Here is a 23,921-nt window from a genome sequence, read left to right on the forward strand (position 1 = left end):
ATTATAGCCTTGATTGGATAAGGTCCTATGAATCTGGGATTGAAGGTTCGCGGGCCATTGAGGGGTAAATGTTTCGTTGCTAGCCATACCTGGTCTCCTACTTGGTAAGGAGGAGTTTTACTTCGGTGCAAATCAGCGTTTTCTTTATACTTTTTCTTGGCTTGCTGTAAATGAGTTGCAGCTTCTTTGAAGGCTCGGGTTATTGTGGAATGCAGATGATTTACTGCGGGCATTTCCAGGGTCAGAGGTGGATCTAGGTCAGAGGTCCGAGGATGGTGACCATACAAAGTATAAAAAGGAGTTTGTCCGGTTCCAGAATGCACTGAATTGTTGTATGCATATTCTGCGATCCAAAGGATGTCTTTCCAATTTAACTCGGATTGGTGTAACATGCACCGAAGATATTGCTCGAGAGTCTGATTGGTTCTCTCGGTTTGTCCGTCGGCCTGGGGGTGGTGGCTGGTGTATAACCGCACATCTATTTGTGCTAGTTGGCAACACTTCTTCCAAAAATGGGAGATAAATTGACTTCCACGATCCGAGACTAATATGGAAGGGAAACCATGTATGCAAACTATATTCTCCAGAAATTCCTTGGCCAAGGTGGAAGCTGAAGGCAAGCCTTTTAAAGGGATAAAGTGGGCCATTTTGGAGAATAGATCCACAATTACAAAGATAGTGTTGTAACCAGCTCAAGGAGGCAGGTCAGTTATAAAGTCCATTGACAAGGTGTGCATTGGTGCCGGTGGAATATCCAAGGGTTGAAGTGGGCCGGCTGGCCTTTTCTTTTGACCCTTGTTTTGGGCGCAAATTCCGCAATACAATACAAAAGACTTTGTCTTTTCTCCAAGAAGGCCACCAGAAGTGGCGTTTGATTTTTTCCTCCGTTTTAGCGATACCAGGGTGTCCTTCCATTAATGATTCATGATGATGGGCAATAACAAGTTCTTGCAATTCTTTGCTTGGCAGAAACAACCGCTCCTGGAAGTAGGGTAAATCATCCTTAACAGTGTAATGAGGACCCTTTTGACTCCATTCCAGTAAGGCTGAAGAGTCTAGAAGTTGTTTTACTTGCGTTTGGATGTCCTCAATTGTTTGCAATGAAGTTAGGCCTAAGATTCTTTGTTCAGGTATGATTGGCACAGGTTCTAAACTCGAATTGGGTTCTTCCATGCCAATCCGGGATAAGGCGTCCGCTTTACCATTCTTGCAGCCAGGGCGATAGGTAATTACAAAATCAAATTCCGCAAAGAATAGAGCCCATCGGAGTTGTCGTGAAGATTGAGCTTTGGCCGTCTTTAAATACTGTAAATTTCTGTGGTCCGTAATTACGGTGATGGTGTGTCTTGCCCCGAGAAGGTAGTGACGCCAAGCCTTGAAAGCAGATTTAATAGCCAGTAACTCTTTGTCGGTAATTGCGTAGTTGATTTCAGGAGGAGAAAATTTCCTGGACCAAAAGGCCACAGGGTGTAGTTGGTTAGTTTCTGGGTCTCTTTGTGACAGGACAGCTCCCATGGCCGAACTGGATGCGTCGGTTTCCACAATGTAAGGGAGATCTGGGTGCGGGTGCTTCAATACAGGTGAAGAGGTGAATTTGGTTTTCAGGTCCTGAAAGGCTTGTTCGGCCTCAAGAGTCCATTCAAAGCGTTTGTTTTTCTTTAGGAGAGCTGTGATGGGTTGGACTGTTTGGGAAAATTCCGGGATGAATCTTCGATAGAAATTGGCGAAGCCGAGCATGCTCTGAACTCCCTTCACCGAGCTAGGAGATGGCCATTTGAGGATGGCGTCCACCTTTCGCGAGTCCATTCGGACTCCTTGAGGTGTCAGGATGAATCCGAGAAACTCAACTTCTGTGGTATGAAAAACGCATTTTTCGAGCTTTGCAAATAGTCTGTGCTGGCGCAATCTCTCAAGAACTGCCCTAACATGTTTTCTGTGATCGGATTCTGAAGAAGAGTACACCAGGATGTCGTCAATATAAACAATGACACAGACATCGATAAGTTCCTGAAGAACATCATTCATAAAGTACTGAAAGGCGGCAGGTGCATTGCACAAACCGAAGGGCATCACCTGATATTCAAAGAGCCCAAATTTGGTGCAGAATGCAGTCTTCCATTCGTCGCCTTCTTTTATACGCACCAGGTGATAAGCTCCTCGGAGATCTAACTTGGTGTACACACAAGCGTCTTTCACCTGGTCAATAAGCTCAGGGATCAGGGGCAGAGGATAACGATTCTTAATCGTTATTTGATTTAGGGCGCGATAGTCTATACATGTTCTAAGGTCGCCCTCTTTTTTCGGCACGAAGAACAGAGCTGAGGAGACAGGAGACTTGGACGGGCGAATAAAACCATTGGCTAGGTACTGATCTAAATACTGACGCAAATGCAGGTTCTCAGGTCCGTAAGAGCATAAATCCTACAACAAGGTAGTTGAGCATTGGGTACCAGATCGATTTGGCAATCATAAGACCGATGGGGAGGTAACGTGTTAGCCTGTTCCTTCTGAAAAACGTCTTGGAATTCTTGGTATTCTGACGGTAGCTGTACAGGGGTGGAAGTGGCTGAGGCTAGACCCATAACTGGATTTCTTGGATAACAAGTTGGTTCACAATCAGGAAAACTTATCTTCTTTGCTCGCCAGTCCATTCTGGGATTATGTGTTTCTAACCAAGGAATTCCAAGAATTACTTGAAATTATGGGGCCTTGATCACATCAAACACAATTGCTTCCCGATGTCCATCCTGACCCACCAGTGTCATTTCAACAGTGGAATGCGTTACAGGCCCTGAGGCTATTTCGGTTCCATCTACTGTAGTAATGACATCTTGGGTTACTTTCGGGCGGAGAGGGAGCTTAATCCTGGAAGCCAATTCACGGTCTATGTAATTTCCAATAGCTCCACTGTCGATGTATGCTTTTATAGCATGCAACTGCTGAGGCTGTTTTGGGTCCACGAGCACCATTGGCATGACAAAATGCGAGGTCAAAGAGTTTGTTTTCAAGCTCGGCAAGCGGACCCCTACGCTTGTCGGGCTAGGTCGTTTCCCGAATCAGGTGTCAATAAATCGTTATCAGTGGCTCCAACCACCTTCTTAGGTGGTTTAACCGGACAATTTCAAAGAAAGTGACCGGATGTCCCGCAATACAGACAAAGTTGCATTTGCCGCCTTCTCTCTCGTTCCTTCTGCGTTAATGGTCCTTTAACACCACTGATTTGCATAGGTTCGGATACGTCGGGACTCTTGGAGTTAGCGTGGGTTTTGATCGGTACTTGGGTTTCGTACTTGAACCGATCTGCTTTTCTATTTTGAAGTCTGTGATCAAGTTGAACCACCAAGTCTATGTAGTCTGCGCAGACCTGGGGTAGATTTACAATCTGAGCTAGAACATCCTTAAGCTCTCCGCGCAGGCCACGATGAAACAATGTGATCCTTTTGTTTTCTGGCCATCCAGTTTCCACAACCAGTCTATTAAAGGTGGCAACGTAGGACAGGAGATCCTGATTACCTTGTCGTAAGGATAGCAGTTCGTTATCAAGGGCCTGTCCTTGAGAGTGTCGAGCAAACAATCTTTCCATGCTGGCCTGGAAGCCCTGAAAATCCTGGAGAATGGGATAATCCTGATTTACCAATGGAATAGACCGATCGGCAGCACTGCCACTGAGGTAAGATAGTATAAAGGCTACCTTGGTCTGGTCGTTAGGGAAGGCCCCGGGTCTGCATAGAAAGTGTAAACGACATTGGTTCATAAAGACGGCATATTTCTTGGGATCCCCCGCAAAACGTTCAGGCGGGGCCAAAGGCATGTGTCCAGGTAGATTGATTTGTACCGGGTTATTCAAACCCATTCATGTGGAAGTACCTCCGGGATTAGGTAAAGGAGTGTGCCCTGCCTGGGCCTGCAGTAACCTTTTGGCCAGGTCATCTGTTCTTTCCTTTGATAGGATCAGTTCTCTTTTGAGAGCGTTAGTCTCCTGGCGGGCTGAGTGCACTTCTGCCCGTAATTCCCCCAAAAGCTGGGCCAGCTGATCTGTCTCGGAAGTCTCCATAGCGCCCGGGTGGGAAATTGTGGGTAGGCTTCGCGTTCTGTCACGCTCACCTGATTCCCACGGAGGCGCAGGTCTGGCTTCGAGTGCTGATGCTTCTTTAATGGTGAAGCGCAGGACTCTGAAGATGGACAGGAAGGGCCCCTCTACTCTGGCTTTTCTGGCTCGCAGGAATATTCCCCTGTGCGTGAAAAGGGAGTATTACCTACTGACGGAATAATGCTCAAGCCTCCCACTCCCTTCCAACCCTCCACGATACCCTTCCACGATTCCCTGTGAAGTCTCACCTTAGGGTCTGGAAGGATGAGTTCTCCATCCTGCTTCTGATGCAGGGGCGCGTTGAAACCCAGTTACTTCACTGGATTGAGGTTTGATGGGAGTTCAAAATAAGCTTGACTATTCAGGTGAGGCGCTGTAAGAGTTCTGTTGCAAGTTCAAAAGTTCAAGCTTCATAATAATGTTCATTGTCTTATTGCAGCAAGTGCTAATGCTTATTTCTTTTTCCCCCTTAGGGGCCGGGGTTCGGAATGCCGGAGATATGGCGCCGACCCGAAGTGAAACGTGCAGTTCCAGTAAATAACAGGTAAGTTCTGGATGAGCGTTCAGGTAATGTCTTTGCATTCGCTCATTCAAAGTCTTTGTCTTTTTTCCCCATAGGGGCCGGGGTCCGGAATGCCAGGAAGCGGCAGGACCCGAAATGAAATGGGAATGACCCAACAGGTAAGTCTTAGAAGGAAACTGAGCCTTTCCTATTCCCTTCCTTCTCTCACCTTGTTTTCTTGTCTGTTACTCTCTAGGCTCTGAGAAGTGGGTGCGGATCCGGATGATCGCTGCTGAAGATGGAGGCGCCCAGGAAAGGTGAGTGAAATGCAGCGCTGCAGCGATCGAAGCGAAATGCTTTTAAAATGATGTCTTCCCTTTCAGGATCGTCAGTGTGATGTCTCCGTGATGCAGCTTTAGCTGGTAAGGTCTTCTTTCTCACCAATTCTCTCTTATCTCCCTTTGCAGGCGACCCAGGATGCTGACAGGCGTGGCTGAAGTCCAGATGCAGGAGCAGACACGGTGAGCGTCCAGCTGCGAGGAGCAGAACAACCCGAAGCATGAGTTGCTGATCGGGCGTGGTTTAAATAGCTTTGGAAGAAGTTCCAGCTATGTATCCTTCCACCGATCAGGTATGTATCCTTCCCCGACCACACCCAGGTGGAAAGTAGTCCCACAGGTAAAGTAGTTCCATTCAGGCCTCAAGAGGGCCTGGACGTAGCAGCATGGTCTGCATCAGGTAAGTGCACATTAAAACACTTGAACACATGTCTAGCTTTATGAGCCTGGCGCCTAAGGCGCCAGGATAGGGGTCTAACATGAGCCTGGCGCCTAAGGCGCCAGGACTGTGTCCAAAGGGCCCCAGCTTGGGCCCGCTGGCACTTCCCTGGGGGGAATGATGCCTGCCTCTGGGGTTGCTGGGTCGGACCTGGCTCCTTGGAGGTAGGCATCATGACAGTTGGATCCACTGTATAATTTAGATCTAGATCGAAGTCTAGAGTTAGCTGCTTTATTAGTGCATAGTTTGTTAAATTCACCACACATATTCATGAGAGCTTTTGCAACATTAAAATCTAGGTTAGCATAGTATGACCTTTCAAGATCTTTAATTGAGGCTGATAGTGTGTTAAGAGCGGATTCGGATTGTCGTTTTTAGTAGCTGAGAATTGAATTATGAACCCACGGAGGGAGGCTTTGAAAGCATCCAATTATTGTGTATGGAGGTATGTTCTAGGCAAATCTAGAGAAATAACTCTTCAATGAAAAAGTTGGTTTTGTCAATGAAGGATCTGTCTTTAAGGAGGAATCAGTTAAATTTCCATCTTGGAGAGAGTTTAGGTATAGTTATCCATTCTAGACTGGTGGAGACAGATGCATGATCGGAAATGCTTATGGGGCCTATCTCAGAATTGATAATAGAGGTTAACGAAGGATTAACAAAAATATAATCTTATCTGGAAAAGGAGTGGTGAGGGGGAGAATAGAATGTATAGTCTTTTTTAACTGGGTGACAAAAGCGCCAAGAGTCAATCAGATTATGTAGCAAGTATAGAAAACTATTGCAGTATTTGGAGTTAACAAAATTGGAGGTAGAGTTGCGATCAAGGGTAAAATCTAAAACTTGGTTGACACCTCCTCAAAGGATAAGTCTATCTGGACTCTTCCGTGCAAGCTTTAGGTTACAATGGGACCAGAAAAGGGGGTTATGGGCGTTGGGACCATAGACATGACATGATATGATATGAGATGATATGATAGTTTATTTATATAGCGCCTATACACAATGGGCCTCATTACGAGTATGGAGGTCAGCCAATGCCGCTTTTAGCAGAATGGCTACCCCCGTACCGGGTCCAGGTTCCTGGAATGGGGAAGTACCGGGCCATTCCGACCTTAGAGGGCCCCGTAATTCCTTTTCCCGGGACCCGGACCCAGTACATCCCCATTCCCATTTGAGCCTCCATAGGGCTCAATGGGAATGGGGAGGATGCTAACAACAGGCCCGTTAATGACGGGCCCTTTGTTAGCATCTCTGTCTGCTAGCGGGTCCCTCTAAGGATGCCTGGTTTTAGCAAACGTCCTTAGCGGGACCCGCGAGCAGACCTCGTAAGCAGGTGGTAGAGGGTTAACGGCGCCGGCAGCTCTACCGGCGCCGTTAACTCTCTATCGCCTGGGTCGTAATGAGGCCCTATGTGTTGTGTTTCAAAGCGATTCAAGGCAAGGGAGGGAACAAGGGAAAATACAATGACATTCTTACAGGCTATGAACAACAAGAATGTGATCAGTCTATCGACATCTCAGATAGTGCAAGTGCTAAAACACAGATAGGAAGAAAATGGGAAACAGACAGGCGACTATCGTACCAGGCCTGACAACATTTCTGGTAGAGCTGGAATAATACAAGAGGGTGGGGGAGGGGAGGAGAAAAGCGGGAGAGGAACAAAACAAGTGACTATCATACTAGGCCTGACAACATTTCAGATAGTGTTGGATGGGCGGGAGGAGAACAAGTAGGGAGAGGGGGGAGGGGCCAAACAATTGTTAGTATGGTACTAAGTCCAAGGACAATTCAGATAGAGTAAGTGCAAAGAAAAAAGCAAAGGAAGGAGGGAGGATCAGGTAGAAGGGAGAGGATGAGAGAACAGAGAGTAAAACAGTGAGAATATTAGAGAAGCAGAGGGGAAAGCAAACTACAGTTGCAGAGGTCAATAAAACACAGTGGGCTTCATTAGGATCCTGGCAGGGCACGGCTGCCGCCGGTAATGATTTTTTTCCGGGGCTCAGAAAAGGGCAATAACCGGGTCATGCCGACCTTGGCATACCCGGTTATTGCCCTTTTCTGGGCTCTGGAAAAAAACATTCCCCATTCCCATTCGATCCCTATAGGGCTCAATGGGAATTGGGAGGATGCTAACAACGGGCCCGTTAATGACAGGCCCGTTGTTAGCATCCTGGACTGCTAGCGGGACCCGCAAAGGACGCCTGGTCTGACCAGGCGTTCCTTAGCGGGTCCCGCAGCAGTCCTCGAAATAGGGCAGCCCGTAATGAACGGTGCCGGTCCCGTACCGGCACGGTTCATTACAGGACCGCCAGGGTCCTAATGAGGCCCAGTGTTGCAGGGAACAAAAAATTGTAGACAGGGATTTCAGGAAGACGATGGGCACAGCATGATTCAGGGCCAACCTGAGTACGAGATACAGGGAGGTCCAACATGAGAGTTGAGAAGGTGCAAACCAAAGTCAATGTGTCCATAGAGTCAATCCAAGCATTGGCAATGGGTCAGAGATGGTAAACCATAGTGCGTCAAAACAACTCCTGCAGTGAGTAGGTGATGGGGAGGGGGGAAGGGGAAGCAGGAAAGCAGAGGGATGGAAGGTGAAGGGGGGGACGGGGGAGTGGAAATAAGGGGGGGCAGAGGGTGGGGTGGGGGGCACACCCACACATCACAGTGAACCATAGAGGTCTGGGGGGCACACATAATCATCATGGGGGACCACAGGGGTGTGGGGGGCACACACACACATCACGGGGGACCAGAGGGGGCTGGGGGCACACACAAGCATCACGGGGGACCAGAGTGGGTGGGGGCACACACACACATCACATGGGCCCAGAGGGGCGTGGGGGGCACACCCACGCATGACGGGGGGCCAGAAGGGGGAGGGGGGACACACAAGCATCATGAGAGACCAGAGGGGGGTGGGGGCACACACAAGCATCACGGGGGACAAGAGGGGTGTGGGGGGCACACACACGCATCACGGGGGACCAGTGTCATGGGGGACCAGAGGGGAGTGAGTGCACACACATGCATCACAGGGGACCATAGGGCGGTGGGGGGCACACACACGCCTCACAGGGGTCCAGAGGGGGTTGGGGGCACACACACGCATCACGGGGGCAAGAGGAGGGGTAGGGGGCACACACATGCATCACAGGGACCAGAGGGGGGTGGGAGGCACACACATGCATCACGGCAGACCAGAGGCGTTGGGGGGCAAACACACGCATCACAGGGGATCAGAGGGTGGTGGGGGGCACACTAATTATAGTTACTGGCAAGTTGTTAATAATAGCTTCTATAATGATCCAACGGCCTTCAGGATCTTTTTCTTCACTGATTAGGGTGAAGTTTAGGTGCTTATTGATCAAAATGGAGACACCACCTTTTTTGTCTAGAGCATTAGAGAATAGCATATGACAGACCCAAGAGGCTTTGATTTTGAGGTTTTTGTTGTCAGAGCTCAGATGAGTCTCTTGAAGACACACAATATTTGCTTTAATTTTTGTAAATTGTGTAATTATCTTGTTGCATTTAATGGGGTGATTTAACCCTTTAACATTCCAAGTAGCGAAATTAATAGACATTAGCAATCAAAAGGTTGTATATGACAAAAGTAAAAAGTGCAGTAGAAATTCATACAATAGAGTAGACAGATAATATATATGACACTAAAGTAAGTAATGAGCCAGTGGAGCAAAAACCTCCATAAGTTGTGGTATCACCGGAGTAAATGGGGAAGAACAGAATCATGACAAAAAGACATAAGAGTATTTAAAGGATATAGTAGGGTTGATATAAACATGAATAATAGCGAAAGGAGTGAGGTGAGCTTTGTCAGAATAGAAATAAAAAAGAGTATTATGGGGATACCACAGCACAGAGACGAACTGAGCGTAAGTGAAGAAGACTTTATGAACAGGAGATGATAATAAAGTCCAAAGTTATAGAAACATGGGCAGATTGGGTGACAAATTGAGAAATCAAGTTATCATATTCAAGTTAAACGAGCAAGATGCATGGGGCAAATTGTTGGTTTGACTAAATAATGGCAGAGTGCAACAAGAATAGTATTTCAATCAAGTTTGTAGGGTAGAAAGAGCAGGATCTGTGGGAGATCTCGATTTATCCCTCAGATGAGTAGAAGAATCAGCAGGGATTGAAGAAACAGATCTGCTACGCTTAGAGGTAAACTTGATATGTTGATTCTTTGTCCTTCTGCAAGAGGGTACTTGATGTTGAGGATCTGGCTTAGAGGAGCTGAATGAAGAATCTAGGGAAGCAGTATCCATCGGTATAGATTGAAGGGATTGAAGCAAATTGAAGAGAAGATCGCTGGGTTCCGTGAATTCTTTAGTAGATCCATCGGGATGGTAATTATCATCTTCACATGTTCTAGTAGTCCATATCTAATGTCAAGGGTCTTTATAAGAGGTCTCACATCAAGAAATGTTTTCCTCTTAGCTTGACTGATTTTGGAGAAGTCTGGAGAGATGAAGGTCCTATGCCCCTGAAAAACAACAGGGGAATTCTTTCTGGCAGCTAATAGTTTGGCATGCTTGTTGATCTCTTAGAAAGCAAGCAATTAAGGGTCTAGGTGTGGAGTTGTTGCCAAGAAACACGGTCTTATTCGATGAGCATGTTGCATTTCCAATGGAGGTGAAAAAGTGATGCCTAATGCAGAGGGGATCCATTTGGTAAGAAAATGTATGGGATCATCTGCTTCCATTTTCTCAGGGATCCCATAGAAGGGTAGGTTATCTCTACGATTTCTGTCCTCCGATTCTTTGACATTGTTGTGCAAGTCTTTGTTGCATGTTCAAGGCCTTCCACCCTATCCTCAACAACAGTGACTCTTTCTTCTGCTTCATCTAATCTTCCAGAAAATTTGCCCTACCTTAGTATCCAAGCATGTCTATGTTATGCGGTCTTTCAGGCTCCTTTCTGAACATCTTGTGTCACAGTCAATCAATTGGCTGATCTCTAGATTAAAGGTTACTATTTTGTATTTCAGGCGTCTTACATTGTTTACGAAGGGAACTTCCCCATTTTCCTTCTGTGTTGGCAGGAACTTTTACTATGGCATTTGTGTGTCACATTAAAGTTTTGGAAACTCATGTTTTCTTGGCACACACTGCCCTTTCAACCATGAACAATTGCCTAAACTAAAGAAGGACACCTAGTATTTGTTTAAAAATGAAATTCAAATGTTCTTTTAATTGGCAGGCAACCCTGGTTTTGTGGCTGGGGCTTTAATCTACCCCGCGGACAATCTCTGTTAGACAAATGGAACCATATTCCAGAAGGAACAGATATTCTTATAACACATGGACCTCCCCTCGGTAAGAGTTTTTTTTAGATGTAATGGTCATTAATTACATAAAGTAAGTGTTTGGAAAGAAATCATGTTATATTTTAGAACTTTCAAGCTAATGCAGCTGTTTTCACAATTATTGACTTAAAGTCTGGGTAATGATAATGGAAATGCAATGCAAATGCTAAAAACAGAACTTTTCCTAACAATAGAGCTGTACATGTAGACGATGAAAAGGATTTATTTATGCAGTTTAAAAGAATATGGCTATGGTGAGGGTGCGCAAATTAGCTTTTATATTATTGATATATATATATGTATACAAATTCTTAATACTTACAGCCTCATTTTGATGAAGACAGAAAATCCATTGGCAATACCTCTTCTGCTTCTGCATCCGGTCGCATACAATATTTCTTTTGGATTGTAATGTTTTTACTTGTCATGTACAATGTTCCCTCTAATTATTTCTCCCTAAGTGCGGAAACGATTAGCCTTCATGCACACATTATTTTCCATGTGCGCAACTGAATAACGATGTAAGCCACTTTGTGAGCATGCGTAGTTTGTGAGATACCATCTCCGAAGAGTTACAAATCAGTGTTAAAGGATCATCTTATAACTCTTTTTCCAAACATACAGGCTAAAAAAATAAAGTATTCTATATGTGATTAGAAAGAGAGCTCATCAACCAGTCCAAGACTTCAAGATATGCCATAGTACCTACCAAAAGTACTCATGCGCAGAGAGAAAAACATGAATGCACAAAAAAGCTTTGCATGCTTAGGATAAACAGCAGGTTTAGTTGTGGCTATTCATTTGTCAACGCTGCTCAGAGACAATGCAGAAAGTGTTTAATGCCATTTTGAAAAAAACTCATCTTTATTACAAAAAACAAGTATCACTAATCACTGATGTGGTGGTCAAACATTTCAGACATTATGCAATTTTTGCAAATGGAATAATTGCAGCTTGAAGGAATGTGTCAGAAAACATGCCAATAGGAGTTCATGTGCCACTTTAATGGAGTAATTCAATGGCCAGGAGAAAATGCCTCTAATAATTTATGCAAGGATGATAATTGCATCAGAATAACTGCACCATAGAATATGATGATCTGAATACCTGGGCCTCTGCTTACTATCTACATTATGTTGTTCTGTGAGTTGTGACATTTTTTCAAAACCAGCCTTACAGCTAGGAGGCATATACTATTTCCCTAAAAACAGGTCAATGTACCCAGTAAAAACGGGAAACTATGAACATATAGGAATCTACCCCCTGCTTCTACCCACAAAGTTCCCCTGATCTCTTCGAATCGATGACCAGCAGAGCAGTGTCATTGGTAGGAACTCGAATGTTATTAATGCCTTATCTCATGAGGAATTTTAAGGGGAAAGAACATATTTTATGAAATATCCCTTCTGGCAAAGCCAATTACTTTCTTACTCCCTGAAAAAACATTTGATTCCAAGTATGGAACAAAATCGTATCAGAGCCCTGACTGTAACCCTGACATAGGAAGTGAAATTACAGGGCACATAATACAGCCTATGGTTTTGCCCACCTATGATCACCACCAGAGCCTAGACAAAAATCAATAAGGTTTCTTCTGGTGCCCTGTTGAAGAAAATCACATTTATTCACCCTCAAAGTCAATAGGAGCAATACTCACAGTCATAACATATTGAGTACCTTCTTTTTAACTAGGGACCCTTCTTCTGAAATTCACTGTTATCAGTTGAGCAAGATGCATGCGGTCGCTAGAAGCAATAAATGCAAACCCATGAATGTATTGAAAAGTTCTCAGCAAATGAGCATAGAAAGAAATAGAAGGGGCCATTTCCTAGGCTATTGCTATAGTTTCCTATCCTTTAGCAAACAAACATTTCCTTCACTGTACTGTATTGTACTGTCAAAACATCTGATTTGTTTTTTGAAAGTTGCTGATTTGTTCTTCACCCAGAAGGAGTCTTCCTCTGTTCCCTTCCACCCATTCCCCTCCCAGGCTCCTGTGCTAGCCTCAAATATTAGTTGACAGGGTTCTGTAAAAAGTGATGGGTTTGTAGAAGTAAAACTCTGACTGGGATCTTTGTATACCCACAATACTTTGCAAGCAAATCCAATTTAATGCCTCATGATGATATTATGTGCAGTTTAAGAAAATGTTATAAATGTACAATTACTATGAAGTGCATACAAGATTGTTTGCAACAAACCCCACCTTTGAATTGTTGAGTAGGTTTCGACAAGTGCTCAGTGAAACCATTTTTGTATAGGAGCGAGTTAACATATGATTTGAGTTCTATCCCCATGGAACTCTGAAAATGTTGAAAGGTTGCAGATTGTGTGAAAAGCATTTTAGTTATCTGAATATTGTTGCCCTAATTTTATATTTGAAAAATGCCAGGCAGTGTCCATACTAACTGTCCTTTACAGGCCAAGTAAATGATATTGCAATGTTGCTCTCCCCCATAGGTATTGTTAGCAATGCTAAAGTAGGAGACGTTGAGCATGATATTTGCCTACTCAAAATCCTTAAAGGGCAAATTAATATTTGAGTTTTATAATGCGTAAACTTGCAAGGGGGGCTCTTCAAGTGCTTGTGTGACATATGTACAAAGAATAGGAATCATGGGATTAGGTTAAATATCCTAGTAGCCTACTTACTTAGTCAGTACCCGATATTTGAGCGGACACTCGGGTTACATAATGTGGGTAATGCTTTTGCTAAGGTACCAAGAGTAACAGAAATGATTGTGCTTGAACATCATCCATATTATAACATAATCCAAGACTTGTATCTAAGTCTGGTAACCTTTTGCTGAGCTAAGGTAGGCAGAGTCAAGGTTGTCTGGTAATATCTGAATGTGGCCTGGGGCGGGGTTCGAGTCATACGGTATAAGTGTGGTAGAGTCAAGAATAGGATCCGAAGTCCAAAGGAGAAGGGTGGACCGGGAGAGGGTCTAATTTTGCCCCAACGTGACGGCAGGGCAATCACCCCCCGAGAGAACATCCCAAGCCGACCCTGTGGCTCAGAGCCAAAGCCCACCAGCAATTCAAAAACTTTCCATTGAAGCCGCTCCCACCATTTTTTCCCCTACTCACCTTCCCTCTGGTGTCCTTATCGAAAAAGACAGTTCTGTTGCTCCTTGCACATCGAAAACACTGGGGAGCTCTCAGAAAATGCTTTCCAAAAGGTCAACTCGCACAAATGCACCCTACAAAAGAGGGGCAGCGGGTGGGAAAAGACCACAACACACAAATGCTGCACTTTCGATGACCTCGCTCAAAGACTTTTTCGTGAAAAAAACGTGTTGAGATGGTCGTTGTTGACAAGACTTTTCTGATGCAGAGCTATTGGCCATAGTGGAGGACACTGCTCTACATCTGTCCAACCTAATTCTACCCGCAAAGACCTCGCCCCCAGTGGTAGGGAACACCAACAAGAAAGCGCTTACACGTTGGTCTCCAGGACCCATAAAAGGACTGCCCAGTAAACTCCAACTGGGGGATAAGGATACCACAAGTTCAGAAGCGGAAGACAGGAATGGCCTTCAGGTGTTAGGAAACCTCCCTGACAGTAGGCTAAACCCTGAGGTGGTGAGTGGGGAAAAAGATTATTACTCAGAAGGGGGAATCAAATACACTTCTTTGCACCCTCTCGAAAAACAGCCTAACGACATTCTAGACACTCGGGAATCGAGGGGTTCATCTATGCCTCGACCAGTGTCGGAGGAGGGAGTATTCTCTCCACCTAATTCAAGTCAGCCCAGTCAGGCACAAGAGACTTACTCCCCCAACGGAAGATCAAATTTGGGGGGTAGAAATCTAAATGACAAATGTACAGGGATGGATTTCCACAAGAAATCCCCATGGCTCCCAAAACGCTTGACAAAATTACTTCTCGACCAGTTCCGGAAACACCTGTAAAAATGCTGTATCCAATGACCATGTTGTCCACAGTTACGATCGCCCTAGCCCCGTTTGGGAAGTTGTACGAAGCAATTAAGGTTTACGCTTGAAGACCAAAACACTTTGATTGCCTACATGCACACCAAACTCAACTATTTGGAAGGCTTTGTGTCTGCCCCACGGGTATGTAGCCACGAGCTACTAGAGCTAACTAAAGCTACACGACCTACTCCAGAAGCGAGGAGCCCGGCCCGATGTTCTAACGATCAAAAAGGGTTATTTTCACATTCTCAAGAGACCCAAACGTCAGACCAGCATCAAATGAAGATTGACCTCACAACAGATAAGATTAGCAACTCATCATCTGTTGGGGTGGAATCTCAAAACTCTCCTCGAGTGGTCCCTCCTCTCGCCAATCTTCCCATACAACCGAGATTGCAAGTGGCCGAGAGCCTCACCGGGTTGCAGACGACAGCTCGTACAGCCAAGAAAAATGGTCCGGTGGCCTTTACCATTCCGGTCGATGGATCGATTCAACCGGCACCAAAAGAAATCAATTTTGCAACAATTAAGATTCCGTCGACCTTTGAAATTTTCAACCACAAAGGAGTCTCGCAACCGGCACAAAGAAAATAGAACACCCTGAAAGTGAAACAATCATTGCCAAGAGAAACCGAAAACAGAGTATCCTCCAATCAGGATAAGAGTGGAGCACCTCAAGATTTGATGAAAGACTGCTCGCCAGTGCAAAACAGAAGAGTGTTCAAATTGAAGCTGACAGATAAATACTCAGAGGTCTCTGCTAGCCCGGAGAGGGTGAGTGACAACTCCAGTGACTAATTTGACCGTATGAACTTGAGCACATATACGGTGGAAGCAGAGTCTCCGCTTACCAAGCAGCAAAAAAGAAAAGCACCGGAAACCCGTGAAAATAGAGCTCTGGAAGAACCGAAAACCAAAGCTTTGCTCCTAGATTCGCCATCTACTACGCCAGTGACCCAGAATAAGAAGAAAACGTCTCAGAGAAGCTCAGTGACTCCCAGGGCCCAGAGAGACAGCAAGGAGAAAGACAATTATAAATTAAGGGATGACTTGCAAATGCCACAAGGAAACAACAGAGAAAAGCGGCGCAGTGAAAATCTCCGCGCCACACAAGAAAGTAGAGGTCGGCCTCTGTCCCAAGACAGCGTTCCACATGAGAGGACAAAGGCCTGCAGAGACTCCCCAGGTAGAGAAAAAGTTCACTACAAATCCCGAGTCCATGATTCAAGGGGGAATGAGTCTAGAACTTTGTCTAGGGGACGCCTGCAGTCCGAACTATCACCCCATGAGAAAACAGAAAACCCTACTAGAACCTTTAGATTGCAAAGGGCCCCAGGAGCGCATGACAATTGGACGCTGAATCGCAGGGCTTTATCAAAATTGTTCAAGGAATCACGTCTTCCCCAAATAGAAAGGACTCGTCAGAGTCAGGCCACCAACATGTCAATGGGACTAGTTCAGGAACGCCCGAGGTGGGTTCAACTAGGAAGTGAGAGGCAGGACCCACGTAACGACGAGGGAGCTCCAGTGAATATTGACAAGCAGGAGTTCATATTTCAACATAAAAGCAGTACACAGCAAGTTTCTCCGGGAAAATTTAGGGAAGAAAGGCCTTGGACTGCTTCTACTCGCCAAATCTTTCAATTAATGGAGCCTCAGCGGGACGAACCTAGGTCCCAAAGGAAAGAAACAGAAGCACGAAAGTCAAATAGATTACACGACCAGAAAGGCGACAAGCTAGCAATGGGTAAGCCCCAACAAAGAAGAAGGTAGCCATTACAAGGATTAAGTACAGACATTTCTGAGGGTGTCAATTCTAGACAAGCACTTGGAAGGGATTGTGTCCTGCGACGTATTCCTTATCTTTGATAATACGTCTCCAGCTTGCTGGCCATGGAAATTTTTTCTGTAGAGGGCGCTGCGCGTCGACGTCTGCCGAGTCGATGTCCCTCGACGGCCACCGTATCGGCGCCGACGTCACCATGCCCATAAATAGCGACGCGCAGCGTCCGTTGCTCAGTTCTGTTTTTTCTGCGCTTCGTGGGGCCTCGGAACATCGTTGCTCAGTTCAGTCAGATAAACCTTCTACATCTACTCGAATATACCAACTCGTTCTCAATGGCATCTTCATCGGAACCGACAACGGCACGATCCGGCTTCAAAAAATGTCGAGACCGCGGTAAAAAAATGTCGATAACGGATCCACACAGGATCTGCTTGTGGTGCTTGGGAGCCGAGCACCATTGTTCCGAGTGTGAGGACTGCATGTCCATGACGGCAAAGCCTTGAAGGAGTGCAAGGGGAAGCTCTAGAGAGGTAAGTCAGTCAAAACCTCCTCGAAAGTTTCTTCGGCTGAGTCGAGGCATTCGTCTCCTCGCCGTAGAAAACATTCCCATTTTAGATCTCAAAGTAGCTCCCACCATTCGTCGAGATCAAGACACTCAAAGAAGAGACGTTGAAGATCCCCTTCCTCGTTGTCTTCTGTTTCCCCAGAAAGGGTCTCCTGCCCTACAAAACACAGCTCTCAGGCTGAGTGGGAGGAATTCAGGAAGAAAATGTTAAGCGTCTTCGAGAAAGCAGCCTCGACCCCCTCGAAGACAGCTGAGGGTGATACCCCGGGTGAAAAACCCAAAAATCAAAACGCCGCGAGTCGCTGCACCCGGCGAAACATTCCACCCGAGAGCGCCACGGGCCATCGGGTAAGAAGGCACCGTCTTCGACGCCATCGTCGAAGATCCCTTCGACGCATGGATCGGCACCATCAAAGCCGTTGTCGAAGGGTTCTTCGACACATCGGTCGATCGACTCGACGCCATCGTCGACGCCGACATCAGCGCTGATGAAAGAGAAGACCACGGCTACTCCACAGCCAACAGTGATTCCAAGAGCCTCCGGCACGACGCCGAGACCGTCGTCGACATCCTCGAGTAAGATCCCGATCCTCTCGAGTTCTTCGAGGCCTCTTCCAGTTTTCTCGACGCCGTTCTCGGCGCCTTCGAAGCCTGTCACATCGGCGTCGACGACATTGACGTTTTCTCGCCCAATAATGACGAGTTTGGCTCCTTCTGCCTTAGAAATGGGTTTTACACCATTTCAGAGGTCAGAGTACCCTGGATTATCTTCAATTTATGAAGAAGGGGTGATTCTGACCAGGAAACCTTCGGGTTGCAGAGGACCACACTACCTGTTTCAGAGGATTTCACCTCTGAGGAAAGAAGGTTGAAAGACCTACAGGAGTCATTACATGAGGCAAGTGGGCTGGACACTTCCCCAGAAGTGGAATTTGTTAAGCCAGACCCAGGGGATCATGCCGAAACACCCTATAGAACCCTGATGGCAAGGATTATTGAATTTATGGGTTGGTCTGCGCCTTCGCCTGTTTTTCAACAGGATGACCTGACAGACATATTAGACAAAGGTCCACAGGAGGATCCTGTGGTCCCCTTCCATGCAGCCTTACAACGAAAGATTGCATCTAATTGGGAAACTCCTGAAGTTATCCCTGCTGTCAATAAAAGATTATCAGCCAAGTATAGGGTAGCTGCAGCTGACCCTGAATACTTATCAAAGCACCCGACTCCAGAGAGCCTGGTGGTTCAAGCGGCAACTTCTTCAAGCAGCAGGACCGCTTAACCTACTGTCCCACAGGATAGAGATGACAAGAGGTACGATTCTATGGCAAAGAAAGTCTTCTCTGCTTGTAGTATGGCGTTGAAGTCCATCAACGCCACCTGTACGCTCGCCAGGTTCAGTCACACACTGTGGGAGTGTGCTTCATCAGCGACTGACTGCATACCCGAAGGAGAGGAAAAGGAAGCCTTCCTTAACATTATTAAAGATGGCAAAGATGCCATGTGCGAGTCACTTCAAACTGGCATTGATTCCGCTGACAGTATCAGCAGTGCCATGGAGGCAAGTACAACAATCCGCAGGCATGCGTGGTTGGAAAGTCTGGCTTTGCTCCAGATGTACAAGCCAGACTTTTGAATATGCCCTTTGACGGCTCTTCATTATTCGGAAAAAAAGGCTGATGACAGTCTATAAAAGTTGCAGACATCTAAAGCAGCGGCAAAATCGTTAGGAGCTGCAATCCGCCAAACTCCTTTTCGCCCCTCAGGAACCTCTGGGAGAGGAAAGTCCTTTCGCTATTATTCCGCATTCGGGAAAGGCAGAGGACAGCCGGCTCAAAGAGGCCAAAAGAGATCCACCCGAGGTGGACGGGTCAAAAGTACTAAAGCTGCAGCAGCAGCAGGTGCCTCTTTACCCTCGGCATCTGCCGCCCCCAAACCACTCTGAGGTCTTTCCACACAAAATACCTGTAGGGGGCAGGTTAACTCACCATCTGACGGAATGGCAGGCTATAACGTCAGATGCTTGGGCATTGGAGACAGTTGCCCAGGGTGTTACTGCCTACCCTTTCTACACATCCCACAGAGTCATCCACCGGGGCACAGCTCTCTAAAAGTTCCAGATCCACTCCTCTTGCAGGAAATTATAGACCTGCTAGAAAAAGGTGCCATAGAACCGGTACCTGTAGCGGACAGGAACAAGGGCGGGTACTCCCCCTACTTTCTCATACCAAAGAAGGACGGAGGACTGAGACCCATCCTGGACTTACGAGAATTGAACAAGTTCCTCAGGAAGGACAAGTTCAAGATGGTAACTCTCTCTCAGATCCTTCAGGCCCTCCAGCTCCAGGACTGGCTGGTATCTCTGGACCTTCAGGATGCTTATTTCCATGTGCCAATCCATCTCAAACACAGGAAATACCTGAGGTTCGCAATTGGCGACTCTCATTATCAATTTCGAGTTCTGCCATTTGGGCTGACCCCCGCCCGAAGGTCTTCACCAAGCTAATGTCGGTAGTGGCTGCGAGTGTAAGGAGGGAAGGGATCCACGTCTACCCCTACCTGGACGATTGGCTGATCAGGGCTGTATCTTGGGAACAAGCTCAAATCCAGCTAGATTATGTCTGCCACTTCCTTCACAAACTAGGCTTCTCCCTCAATTTAAAGAAGTAACAGATGATACCATCACAGAGACTCCAGTTCATTGGAGCGGCCCTGGACACTTCCCTGGGGAAAGCCTTGCCACCAGAGGTGAGGGCTCAAGATATTCTGCAGATGGTCAACAAGTTTCGAAATGCCCAAAGTCTCCCAGCCTTCGACTTTTTGAGGTTGCTAGGCCTCATGGCATCCTGCATCTTCCTTGTGCCAGAGGCTCGCCTGAGAATGAGATCTCTTCAGTGGGCACTGAGAACTCAGTGGTCGCAATTCTCAGGGAGAAGACAGATCTCCTCCGGATTCCGGACAAGGTAGCCCGCGACCTTCAATGGTGGGCCTATCTAGAGAACATCTTGAAAGGAGAACTGTTTTGGCAACCATGGCCGGAGATAACAGTAGTCACAGACGCCTCACTCACGGGGTGGGGAGCCCATGCCAACGGCTTGACCATCAGCGGTCGTTGGTCTCCATCGGAGTCCAGACTACACATCAACCTATTGGAGCTGAGAGCGATCAGACTAGCACTGAAAGCTTTCCTGCCATCATTACAGGGGAGAAATCTCCTGATAATGACGGACAACACGGCGGCCATGCACTACCTCAATAAAAGAGGAGGTGTAGGGTCACTGCCACTGTGCAGAGAGGCAATGCAGCTCTGGTTTTGGGCAATTCAGGAAGGAATCTCTCTATCGGCAGTCCACCTAGCCGGAGAGAAGAACTTGACAGCGGACGCTCTGAGCAGGCAGAGCACAGTCTCCCACGAGTGGGAGCTAGCTCAGGAAGTCCTTCAAGAGATCTTCGCCCTTTGGGGAACCCCTCAGGTGGATCTGTTCGCCACAAGCACCAACAGGAAGTGCGATCTGTTCTGTTCAAGGGAATTTCCCCCGAGAGGAGCTCTAGGAGACGCGTTCGTAGTGGACTGAGAGTTTCCACTCCTTTACGCGTTTCCACCAGTCCCTGTTATTCCTCAAATGATCAGGAGGTTGAGAAGATTCTGTAAAACCATGATCCTAATTGCCCCGGATTGGGCCAGGAGGACATGGTACCCGGACCTTCTAGATATGTCCATCTGCCCTCCAATCCGTCTTCCTCTCAAAGAGAATCCTCTCTCGCAGAAGGGAGGTCAGGTTCTCCATCCAGACATCAGAACCCTCAACCTTCACGCTTGGCTTCTGAAAAGGTGAGGTACAAGGATTGGGACCTCGCTGATGACGTCATGGAGGTGTTGCTTTCGGCCAGAAGGCCAGCAACAAAGTCTTTATTCCGCTGCCGTTGGAACAAATTTTGCAGCTGGTATAGAGAAGGGAATATCGACCCTTTTTCATGTGGTACACCAACGGTGTTATCGTTTCTACTCTACTTGGCAAACTCAGGCCTTCAAGTTGGCACTGTAAAAGGCTATCTCGCAGCGCTTTAAATCTTCAAGCGCACTGCGGAGGAACCATCGTATTTCAAACTACCTCTAGTGATACAATTTCTCAAGGGATTAACTAATGTTTATCCTCCAAAACCATTCCAAGTTCCCTTATGGGACTTAAATTTAGTCTTCAACTTCCTAATGGGCACTCCATTCGAACCACTTCACTCTTGTTCGCTGAGATTTCTCACGCTTAAAACTGTCCTATTGGTAGCACTAACATCTGCTAGGAGGGTGAGCGAGCTACAATCTCTCTCCTGTAAACCCCCACATACAATTTTCCACAAGGACAAAGTTGTCCTACAGGTGAAGCCTAATTTCCTCCCAAAGGTGGTTTCTGAATTTCATATTACTCAGAAAATTACCTTACCTTCGTTCTACCCTCCTCCCTATCCGGGGAAAGAGGAAGAAAGGCTACTTAGGCTGGACCCAAGGCGAGCTCTAAGCTTTTACATCAGCAGAATGGCTAGGATCAGGCAAGCAGACCAACTGTTTGTAGGATACTCAGGTCACAAGTTGGGATTACCCATAACAAAAAAACCATTTCCAGGTGGATTATTTTGGCCATTCTGGAATGTTACAAACTGGCAGGGAAAGAGCCACCCCAAAATCTTAGGGCTCATTTAACCAGGGGTATCGCACCCTCTCCTGCCCTCCAAAGAGGGGTACCGGTCAGAGACATATGTGCGGCTGCCACATGGTCGTCCGCACATAGATTCACAAAATTTTACAACCTGGATTCCTCCACTAGTCAAGAGACCAGATTTGGCAAAGCCGTATTACATTCGGTCCATCCTAAAGGGATACATCACATTCTTACTCCCACCTCTAATTACATGCCACTGCTATGGGAGTCTTTCAAAGATAAGGAATATGTCGGAGGACACAATCCCTTTGAAGAACAAGTTACTTCTTACCTTGTAACGTTCTTTCGATGGGATGTTCCTCCGGCGTATTCCTTATCGCCCCTCCCATCCATCCCCACAGTTATACTTCCCTTGTGGTTGCAGCTACGCTCCTTCAAGGTCAATAACCAATTCAGGAATGACTTTTCTTATGCTACAAAACAGAACTGAGCAACGGATGCCGCATGTGGCTATTTATGGGCATGGTGACGTCAGCGCCGATACGGTGGCCGTCGATGGACATCGACTCGGCGGACGTTGACGCGCAGCGCCCTCTACAGAAAAAATTTCCGAGGCCAGCAAGCTGGAGACGTATTATCAAAGATAAGGAATACGTCGGAGGAACATCCCATCGAAAGAACGTTACAAGGTAAGAAGTAACTTGTTCTTCTTTCTGCTGGCCTAAAGCTTGGCTCATGGAATACTAGGGGCTTTAAGCACCTGACTGCTAAATCCGATGTTGACCTCTAAGTTTTGACATTTTGTGCCTAGAAGAAATGTGGCTGATGGAAAAACCTACCTTAGGTGGTACATTCTCCGGCACGCAAAGAGAAAAAGGGAAGACCTAGATCAGGCCTCATCATCGCCATTAGATCCGGAAGTGGCCTTAACCTGGTAAGGGTACTCAGATCCACGGAGTTTGTTCTGGCAATAACCATTGCATGGGCTCCGACCACAAATCATATGGGGAACAACTCCCAGGGCAAAATCCTGTTGGTGAACACATACTGGAACCCGAAGCGGATTTCGAATGACTATTTCATTACTCAAATGGAGTCCATAATCGATGATTACTTGACATCAAGTGAATCCAGCTATATCATTTTAGCGGGAGAGTTGAACATTGACCTAACTGGACTACATCTGCCTTTGGGGAGAGCGCAATGATGGAATAACCTAATAAAATCAAGAGAAATACATACTGTCCTTCGGCAAGCCGACTTTAAAGAAGAAATCACCCCCACATGGAAGAGAAAAAATCAAACCGCCACCATCGACTATATTCAAGTCTCACGCAGCTTATTGTCAATAAAGGAATCATTTGTGGTGACCAGGACTAAATATAGTGATCACAACATTCTGATCTTCACTTGGTCTTCACCTAAAGTCGAACCTAGCTACACAACTCCGAACCTGGAAGTCAACCAAAGTGGCACAAGGTTAAGGCTACCAGAATCAGCAATCATCAAACTCACTCGGATGCACGTGGAGGAAACAAGTATGGAATCCACTGGGGCCAGACCATCGGCCGATTATGCAGTAGTACTTTCAGCATTTGGACCCAGGAAAGGAAAGAAAGTGGGGCAATTAAAACCTGAACACATATTTAACGAAGAACTAGTAGAACGAAGAAGATGGGTGAGGAAATTAAAACGGGCAGCTGCAAAAAAAGAAGATGCTATTTCTGCAGTTAACAGCTATAAATCCTGGCTGAAGACCTCAAAATTGGCACGTAGATGGGTGAGGAAATTAAAACGGGCAGCTGCAAAAAAAGAAGATGCTATTTCTGCAGTTAACAGCTATAAATCCTGGCTGAAGACCTCAAAATTGGCACGTATCTAAGATGATGCCGAGACCATGCTCCGCACTATCTGTGGAAAGAATGCGCGGGACTTTTGGTCCCTAATAAAGGGGGATGCAAAAGTGTTGAACCAAGCACTGCAAAATTCCATTGGTGACCAAAGCTGGGAAGCTCACTTCAAAGATCTGTACGGCGCATCAGTGACATCGAATAACTCCCACGTATCCGGATCTGGGAATACCTGGTGGATCCCGACAGATCTGGAAACAATCAAATTAAAAATCAAAAAACTCAATGGTTCTAGAGAGGTGGGCCCTGATGGCATTATGAATTTCGATCTTAAGAAAAACGTGGAATCCTGGGCCGCCTTTATCAAAGAGGTATTTACGAACTGTGTCAAGCTTTCAGAGATTCCACCTTCCTAGAAGAAG

General features: G+C 46.4%; 1 protein-coding gene across 3 annotated transcripts in view; it reads left to right on the plus strand.

The window, feature by feature from the left end:
• The window catches only part of MPPED1 (metallophosphoesterase domain containing 1), an 885,706-nt gene that overhangs the window by 639,196 nt on the left and 222,589 nt on the right, over positions 1–23,921 (plus strand). For all 3 annotated transcript variants that reach the window (XM_069628132.1, XM_069628130.1, XM_069628131.1), the window contains exon 5: positions 10,599–10,714. In XM_069628132.1, coding sequence (XP_069484233.1) covers positions 10,599–10,714 — 116 coding nt within the window. The remainder of the gene's footprint in view (positions 1–10,598; positions 10,715–23,921) is intronic.

This window comes from Ambystoma mexicanum, chromosome 12, assembly GCF_040938575.1.
Source record: "Ambystoma mexicanum isolate Mex_15411 chromosome 12, UKY_AmexF1_1, whole genome shotgun sequence".
Taxonomy (NCBI): Eukaryota; Metazoa; Chordata; class Amphibia; order Caudata; family Ambystomatidae; genus Ambystoma; species Ambystoma mexicanum.